This window comes from Tachypleus tridentatus, chromosome 12 (assembly GCF_004210375.1).
Source record: "Tachypleus tridentatus isolate NWPU-2018 chromosome 12, ASM421037v1, whole genome shotgun sequence".
NCBI lineage: Eukaryota > Metazoa > Arthropoda > Merostomata > Xiphosura > Limulidae > Tachypleus > Tachypleus tridentatus.
The window spans coordinates 109,383,714-109,392,976 of NC_134836.1; the positions used below are offsets into that span (position 1 = coordinate 109,383,714).

Sequence of the window (9,263 nt, forward strand, 5' to 3'; positions counted from 1 at the left end):
CCCTTGTGGAGTAATACCAACTATGGATTGAGTAAGTATTATCTCTAGAGAACAATGAAAGAACTAAGGCAGCTAGAATAAAATCAGCAGGACGGTTTTTGGCCATCTGTTATGCAAGTAAATGAACTTAAAAATTCTACATTAAAATAACATGATATAAAATGTTAGATATACCAAACTTTACTTTTCCACCCTTCTCTATTTCAAGTTTGTCTTCAGACCAACAACTAAATTTACCTTTGAAACCAATTAACTTCACCCTTCAAACGTAGTCAAGAAATACATCAACTTTCTTTTGTTTATAAGGAACAACGTAGATAAAACAACCCTTAAGAAATGAGATACAACTCACAACTTAAACCCTTTAGCAATGATAACACAATACATAGATAATGAAATAATCAACGAATAAAGAGAAAAGTACTCCGTAATTTAATAACACATAATAATAACGACTGGCAGTGATTGGCTCGAATGAAGGCAATTAGTCGTACAACATCACTCACCGCCACATCTTGGGGTGTTCTTTTACCATGATGAGTTATATAATAGAAAATCCTTTTACATATAGGAATACTGATAATAAAGGTGAAAAAAATAGAGTACTAAATACTATATAACAAAGACAAATTTTTAAAATAACTATTCAATACAATAGCAAGATAAACCCTTTTAATATTAGTAATTTTTAAGTAGTTATAACATTTTAACGAATTAAAGCACACAAAATTTACTATTCTTTTTATTAATCCACAACGTGAAATAATCTTTTGGTTATAATACAAACACATATCATTGAGCAATAAACCCTTTGAATACAAAATAAAGTACAATAATAAAATTAAAGCATCAAGATAACTAACCATCATTAAGTCAGAAACACATCAGATTGGGATACACACATTTATATTAATAAGGCAGTTTTAAAAATAAATGAAAAGTGAAAAGACAAAATATGCATATAATGCAGATACACATTGACATAATATTAAAATGATAAATGTATAAAATGTTCAGTTCGCTCAGCATCAACACATGGCTCTGATTTTTCTCACCAACACGGCTGAAAAAGCGTTATAACGTTACAGTGAATTCCACTATTCGTTGGTAAAAGAGCAGTCCAAGAGTTGGCGATGGGTGGTGATGACTAGTTGCCTTCCCTCTAGTCTTACACTGCTAAATTAGGGACGGCTAGCGCAGATAGCCCTCGTGTAGCTTTGCACGAAATACAAAAACAAACAAACAATCCTCTCACCTATATTCTGCTAGCCCACAGTGGTAAGTTTGTAGATTCATTACACTAGAAACGGGGTTTAAATACCCGTGAAGGGCATAGTACAGATATCCTATTATGTAGCTTTGTGCTTAACAATAAACAAACAGATTCTTAAGGAGTGGTTGTAGTTTTGCAATTAGTCACCTTGGTAGCTTACGCTATCTCCTAAGCTTTTAATGGGGACCCTTTTGTATCCACTAGCTTTGCCTGTAACTATTAAACTTATTCTTTACTAGAAAGGCAACATTGACAAGGAGTGTAGTTGGTCCCGCTTTCGATTATACATGTCCCAAGCTTCAGTCCACCCAGAAACAATTAACCTGGTAGTTTCACTTGTAGTTAAGGGTCGGCTTAACAAGATGCAAGTTATTAGTTGCTATAGATGGTTTAGTTGAGAACTCTAATTTGGTTCTCTCTGAACTTGTATCTGGGGTCAGTTAACCACTGGCAAATCAGCAGCTACTACTTCCTTGTTTGGATGGTAATGTATCCTCGTACTGACGTGGATGCCCTCAATTATGGTGATACTGGAAGAAGAAATTACCTGGGTATCTTATTTGCAGTGATGTCGTGGTGGAATCAGCTTTGGTAGTTGAAGCCTCAATAGTGGCTGTCATTGTCTTGAAATCCTCTTTCCTTGATATGTAGCCCTTTTAAGGATCAAATCTCTGGAAGGGTTGTCTGTAATTTCAGGATGTAATGTACCAATGAAATGTGTAAATACATCTGGTGATAACACTGCACCCTCCAATGGAATGTTTCGCCAGAGGATCCAACTTTTTTTGGCTAATACTAGCACCTCCTTAGGAGGGATAAATAGAGATAATGAGAACCTGCTAGTACACTTAAAGGTTCAGTTCCTGCAAAGTTGACAAGATTGTTTCTTGTTAAAGTTTGATTTACATGGGATTCGCCATTGCCAGTGATAGCTGCTTGTTCCCTGGATTCCTAAAGGTCAGCCCAATAATAATAATGGAAGCTCTCCTAAGTCCAACTGGCCAACAATTCTAAGTCTTCTCTTATCATTCAGCCTGACTTTCCACCATCAAATGAAATATATCACAACAGGTTACCTTGTTCATAAACTTAAAATCAACATAGAATATTAGTGTAACTACCTTCTCCTTACAATTATTACTGGAGAAATAATTACTCTCCATTCTTCAAAACGTTGTCTTTCAGAGCTGGTTACATTCATCTTGCTCCAGAGAAACTAGAACGATTGTCACTTTATCAAACATAATGCCATCTGTATCCGTATTGTGGTGAGCCACTGTTGTTTGACCAATCCATCACTTCACACCACAACATTCAACCAACAAGTCACTGAGATAATTAAACCATATTGGGTTTAGAATATTCACACAATCCTCAATGAACATTCTCAGACTTGTTGGAAACTACGTACTTGCGATCAGCTGCAATGTGACTGATGCAACACTCTCATTACCTCTAGCTTAATTTATGTCAACTTTACTTACTATAATGTCGCTTGCTTTCTAGACAAGGAACAGTTAATTTCATGCTTGACATCTATAGACTTGTTACACAATACTGACACACACACACAAGACCGTCTGTAGTGAATCACTGAACACCACTTATGTATCTAATGGTACTGTTACTCCATCTTCTACATGCACTTGTGCAGTCCACTGTTTGGAGCTCAAGTTGGTTCAACACTGAATAACTTTCCTGTTTCGTAAAATAGTTTATGTTGTTCTTTGAACATGGGATAACTGTCCTTAGTCCCAAGGACTTGCAATAGAAACAAAATTCTCTTCCTTGTAGGTTCTTGGCTGAGATACCACTAATGTTATTGGTACAGGATATAAAATGTACTTCAGATGAGTAGTCAGTTTACGTTTCACGAAGCATAGTAATGAGTTGCTCCCAGTCACTCATCCTGAAGATCTTTATGAGCTTAGGTACCTCTCATCTTGGAGAGGATCGTTACTGACACATGATCCACGGTCTTTTCCCACTGATATCACCTACCAGGAAACAGGTCTGATTTTGTCTACCACTGTCACATCCAGTCCATCTTGCTTAGAGATTGATTGTGTTACTTTAGCCGACTATGGCCTGGAAGTCCTGAAGAAACACCCCATATGATATTAGTCTCACCAAGCGCCATTGCACCACAGAAACCCACATTTGTCTATGCTTCACTTGTGCTAAGATCAGTTTTCATGAGCAATACCAAATCTAGCATTTTGGATACACCAGATGGTAACTGATCTTTCTGATCACACAGTTTCAGGGAAATGAACATGTGGGATACTTGCAGAATTGGCAAAGTTTACGGATCTAGGAAAAGGTTTTTCCTGGATTAAACACCTCTCTCATCCAATCACAATCCTCCAGCAACAACCCCCCTCTCATTTGCGAATACTTCCCCCTATAAAACATTCCCTTCGGTCAATTAAAAATATTCCTTTAAATTCGCTAATTCAAGATTTAAGTAAGAATAATACATATATTAGTAAAAACAAAAACTCCCGTGGTCATGAAATCAAAAGCTTCCTTCCTTCCCACTGTGTGGTATTCTTAGATTAAATTGATTTGAGCAAAGAATATTAGTTAAGTCTGCTTTATAACGAAAGTATCGACAAGATGAATTATGAAGTGACGCGGAATTTCTCGGATTTTGCTTCAGAAGAATTAAATAGTTTGAAAGATATTCTCAACAAGGACAGTGAGTATTGCCCCAATGAAAGTTACCAAGCTGATATTATTGTGAAGTGTAGAAACACCAGACATTATACTAAAAACTTCAAAGAAATGTTCAGTGGATGTTATTATTGTTATCTATTGCTACAAAGAGAATAATATATATATAGAAGTCATTGCAGTATTAAATCATTCTTAGGAAGGTCTTACGGTTAAAGTGGTCATACGTTATATAGATGTAAATAGTAATTTACTTAACGATTCAGAAATCTCGTCATAGTACAATGAAGAATTGATTGTTCAAGTTACTAGAGCTAAGGATGCTTCTAGTAAACCTATCACTAAAACTGCTAGTATCCTCTGCAGAAAGAAGGGTGATCAAACCCTCACAGAACCATCTCCATGGTTTTAACAAGTTGGAAACCTACAGAATTCTGGCTTTAGTATAAAGATAGGGCTCAAGGTCTACAAATTTTGAGAATATTAAAAAAAATCTACATCTAAACTTATATTAAAACAGGTCGTGTTATGTTTATTACATTTCAAAACATCATTCGTTATGCAAATACAACTATGCAGATCATATTATTGACGTAATTCGTTAAAATGTTATGAAAAGCTCCGAATTCACAATATGAAGTATTTAAGCGTAGCTAAAGTATATCTTTTTCTATACATTTTTATTCAATGTCATTACTTTTACTTTTCTGTTCCAGATATCTTGATTTTTTCTAGCATTAATGAAAACGATTTTTTCATTCCTTCTATAACAGATACTATTTTATCTGATTATTGAGGAAAATTAATTAATTTGTTTCAAGCGTTGTGATGATTAGGGAATACGTTTGGACATTTGTATTTACTTTGCTAATCACACTGACCCGTTCACGATACTAGATTCAATACAATAAGCGAAGACACCTTTATGCTCTCCAAAGGTCAAATTCTATTTCAGTCGTTTTTAACTATAAATCACGCACAGCGAAAGCTACTGGCATTTTGCCAAACCGCTCTAAACGTCGATGTGTTCTAACAATAGAACTAACTAGATTTAGCTTCAGTTGTTAAACTGGGCTTTTTGCTGGTATTACTTTTTCATAAACTTAATTTGTAAAAAGACAAAATAAAAATACTTACTATACGTATAGATAAGTCAAGTTTAAATGATTTTATTGTACTGTTTGTTTCAAGTTAAGCACAAAAGTATACATATGTACTCCATTTCTAGCGTTGTAATTCTGCACACACAACGTTGTTCCTGCCATTGGGAGGCGGTTGTGTTAGTATTTAACTCATTGCAAAGTAATTGTAGCCAGATCAGCAATACCTACGACGGTGTAGATTTTATTGTGACACTCCATAAGGGAATATTCTACGTAGGAATTAGTGTACATGAAACACTTTAGGTGTAGACATTGGTTAGCAAAATCCAAGATTGCTAATGGCAGAGTATAACTTAAAACATTCCACAGGAAGATTTTGATAAAAAAAGAAATCAGTGTAAAGAAGAAACAGCAGACACCATAAATTTATGTTCTTCTATTGGGTCTTCGTGTGTAATACAACATTACAGGAATTTATCTTTACTAAAACGTAATTTATACAGTTAATTGTAAGAAATTTCATTACTCACTAGTGTTGTTGTAAGTATAATGGTTGATGCTATCTTCCTATCCAATGAAATGTTAACGGTTACTTTATAAACAGGAGACAAATGTCTTCATTTAAGATCATGGTAACAGTTCTTATGCTTAGTTCATCTTAAATAAAACATTGATTTCAAGAAGCTTACTGAATTATGCTGATATTCGACTTTTGCCAGATATGAGGTTAGAAAGAATATTACAAAAAACAATCGAAATGTTATTTCACCTATAATATTAAAGGCTAGAAAGTGAAAATATCAAATTAACATTACAGAACATACTACATGTAATTAGATAAAGAAAATGTAACAAGGCTTAAGGTGTTCTAAGATTTATAGTAAATAATAGTTTAGTACTATGCATACGTTTTTCTGGTTCCTTAACATACAACTACACAATACAGATAAATTTCATGTGGCAACTGGTAGGAACTTTCACCATAACACAAATACATTTTATGTGCAAACTAAGGAATCACGAACCCAAATATTTTGTTGTATAACTCGAATACATAATTTATTTGCACCTTTGTGATACCACTTTCTAAATAAGTTTCAATACAGATTCAGACAAACAATAATCCAATTACAACCATCATTATTAGATGAACTGTTCTGGTAAGAATGACTATATTAAAAGATGAAATGAGCTACTTGTTATTCTAAAACTTACTCCTTTGACTCTGAAAACAAATACAACAGTTCTTATTCATGAATAAAACATTCTCAGCAAAATAAACTATAAAATTCGTGTCTTAAGACACTAATTTTGAACTAAATTAAGTGATTATTATTTAGTAGCTTGTTCCAAGTAGGCTATAAGATCAGCTCTTTCCTGCTTTTTCTTAAGACCAGCAAATATCATCTTTGTTCCAGGAATGTACTTCTTGGGGTTTTCCAAGTAAACCCATAATGTGTCTTTACTCCAAGTTATCCCTGTAGCAGTAATAGAAAATCATGTAAAAATAAAATCTTCACTAAACATTGAGGTTACTATAGTTTTAAAACTTCACAACTTGTAAATTTTACAGTATCTATGGCTATTGCAACTGATTGTTGTGAAACATATGTAGGTAATCATAAAAATGGATGAAAAAGGTTTTTGACAGTATTTTATTCTGCTTGCATGCAAACAAAATAACAAAAACGAAATCTGCAACCTCATTTAATTAGTCACTGTAAAATGACAATTTCCTCATATAAGTATACTCAACAGTTACTAAAACACCTACATCATTGCAGGGAGGCATTAAAAATGTTCTAACTTTAATCAGTAACTGGTTATGTTTGAAAAACACTGACCAGTTATATCAGATTTTCTTAATGTTTATTTCAAGTGCCTGTGTTCATCCGTTATATTTAATGAATTTGTTTCTCCTTTGAGGATAGAATAAAATTATTAGATCAGTGATGTCGAGAAAACCCACTTGTAAAGAAATATATATGCAAAAACGGCTCGTTTAGGTTGAGAAAATATTTTACATAGAAGGTCGAAACGTTGTTCGCTCTTCTATGTAAAATATTTTCTCAACCCAAACGAGCTGTTTTTGCATATAAAATTATCAGATGTTAATAATGTAACACTTCTGTTATAATTACCTTTGTTTTTGTTAGAATCTGTATATGAAAAGCCTGAAGCCTGTCCTGTTTTTCGGCCTATTAAGCCATGAAGATTGGGCCCAGTTTTGTGCTTACCCCCACTTTCAACTGTATGACACTGGGCACATTTTTGTATAAATACTTTCTTTCCCTTTTCAGCATCACCAGATGGGATTTCTTCACTTACCATCTTGTAAGTCTGAAAAGTTAAAATAACTGCACATCAGAGAACTTGAAAAATTCAAACACAATTGAACATAAACAACAAGCAAAAAAATTCCACAGTATATTAGTGTTAATACACAGCAAAATTATTTAAGCCAAAACATGCTATCACTACATCTTGTTCATTATTAAAATACTTATATGAAATAACACATTTATCTTGCTGTTCATAGAGTATGTTTTAAACTTTTAGTTAAGAAATTGAAGTTCTACAACTCACAAGAAAAAAAAAAAAAACTCATGTTAAATTATTTTAAGATTAAATGTGAATGAATGCAGTCCCATCTTTTTATTCTTTTAATATGTTCTTCAAAACAAAAAGATAGGTTTCAGAACATTTCAAAATTAAAATTAAAGCTAAAATAGAATCACATACAAAATGTTTAACAATTTTTTTGCTTTCCTCTACTGTCATAGTGTTATATGACAATTAATTAAATTAGTAATTATGTGGATAGCAGAATATTGGTAGAACCATAACATTTACCAACTTTGTGATGACGAGAAACCACTTACAGTTACAATGTTTCAACCTTCTTGGGTCATCTTGAGGTCAAAACTGTTCTCTATTTTAATACCCATACCAATCACCTTGAGATATATTTACCCACTTATTTAGGCTGAAAATCTTTCTTTCACATTGAATATTTAAAAACAAATTTTGTTCAAAAGCTGAAAACAGGACTTCCAATAGTAATACTACTAATATTAGTAGCAGTAACATAGAGAAGAGTAACAAAGTAAAATATTGACCAACTAGTAACAAAAAGTATTTACATATTAATTCATAAATAATACTATGGTACTATAATATAATAAATAAGCTCGAACTTTTAATTAATGAATCAGTACTATTACTATGTTAACGATATTTTCGGTGTTACTGCTGCCACTGTTAGTGCTAGTTTGTCTACTCGAGTACTTCAACCTTTAAATAAATTCAGATTTTTCTTTCACAAGACTGTATCCTCTAATTGTTGATATGTAAGTGTATATTTTTAGTTTCTATGTAGTATAGGTCATAATATTTGTACCTTCCGTCAAATCATTATTTAAATAAACACGTATAAAGGTAAGAACTTCAGCTTTACGTAACTTAATTCCTTTTTTAACGTTAGGCTTAGCTTCACAAACAGGAATTAGTACTGTATCTAGAATTATTATGCGTTAGTAATAGGTAATTCACATTTACACACATTTATCATCTATAATTAAATAGTGCTTTTGAATTATAAATTTAAAAACTTAAACATACCTTACCTTAAATTAGAAACAGTGTAAGTTCCCTTCAATCCTTTAGGATTATTCCTTTAAAATTTACTCGTGGTTTCCGCAAGAGCCGGTTTCGTAACTCCAGTGAAATAAAGAGACGACGACCTCTTTTTGCACAACGCATGCTCAATTTCAAAATAACTAACGCAACAGCTTTATTTAGATATTTCATTAAAACTATTGTAAAAGGGCACGGATGATAAGCAAAAAGACGAAATTTTATGAAATGATAAAACAAGGTTCAAGATCAATAATGTATCGCAAATGTAATAAAAATAGCCAATATTTTATTTAAATGATATTTGAAAGTGTAAAGCTTATGCTTTTAAAATAAAAATATAATAATGACCCTAATAATTAAAAAAACAACAACAGAAGAAGCATATTGTGCTACCATCTATCGAAAAATATGGAAGTAAGAATATAATTTATAATATAATGTTCTATGATAAAAGAAGTGATAAAGTCCACTACTACCTGGGACTTAATTAACAGTAGTAGAAGCTTCAGATTAAAATATGAGATATCTTATTGCAACAACCTTTGTTTAACTAATCATACAAAGTGATATCT

The 9,263-nt window shown here is 32.6% G+C and overlaps 1 protein-coding gene across 2 annotated transcripts; it reads right to left on the bottom strand.

The window, feature by feature from the left end:
- Window positions 1–6,084: 6,084 nt before the first annotated feature.
- LOC143235276 (cytochrome c) lies at window positions 6,085–8,835 on the bottom strand. Of its 2 annotated transcripts, none has more exons than XM_076473248.1 (3): window positions 8,679–8,835; window positions 7,194–7,392; window positions 6,085–6,530 (listed from the first exon to the last, which is right to left on the bottom strand). In XM_076473248.1, the coding sequence occupies exons 2-3, from the start codon at window positions 7,381–7,383 to the stop codon at window positions 6,385–6,387; spliced, it is 336 nt and encodes a 111-aa protein (XP_076329363.1). In that variant the 5' UTR covers window positions 7,384–7,392; window positions 8,679–8,835; the 3' UTR covers window positions 6,085–6,384. The 2 variants fall into 2 exon arrangements, with proteins under 2 accessions (XP_076329363.1, XP_076329364.1); XM_076473249.1 differs by having other exon boundaries at window positions 8,674–8,821.
- Between the last annotated feature and the right edge of the window lie 428 nt (window positions 8,836–9,263).

Coding starts and splice junctions, on each gene's coding strand:
- LOC143235276 (XM_076473248.1), bottom strand. CDS start 7,383: ATGGTAAGTGAAGAAATCCCATCTGGTGATGCTGAAAAGGGAAAGAAA. Junction 6,531..7,193: donor AGATTCTAACAAAAACAAAG/GTAATTATAACA, acceptor TTACTGCTACAG/GGATAACTTGGAGTAAAGAC.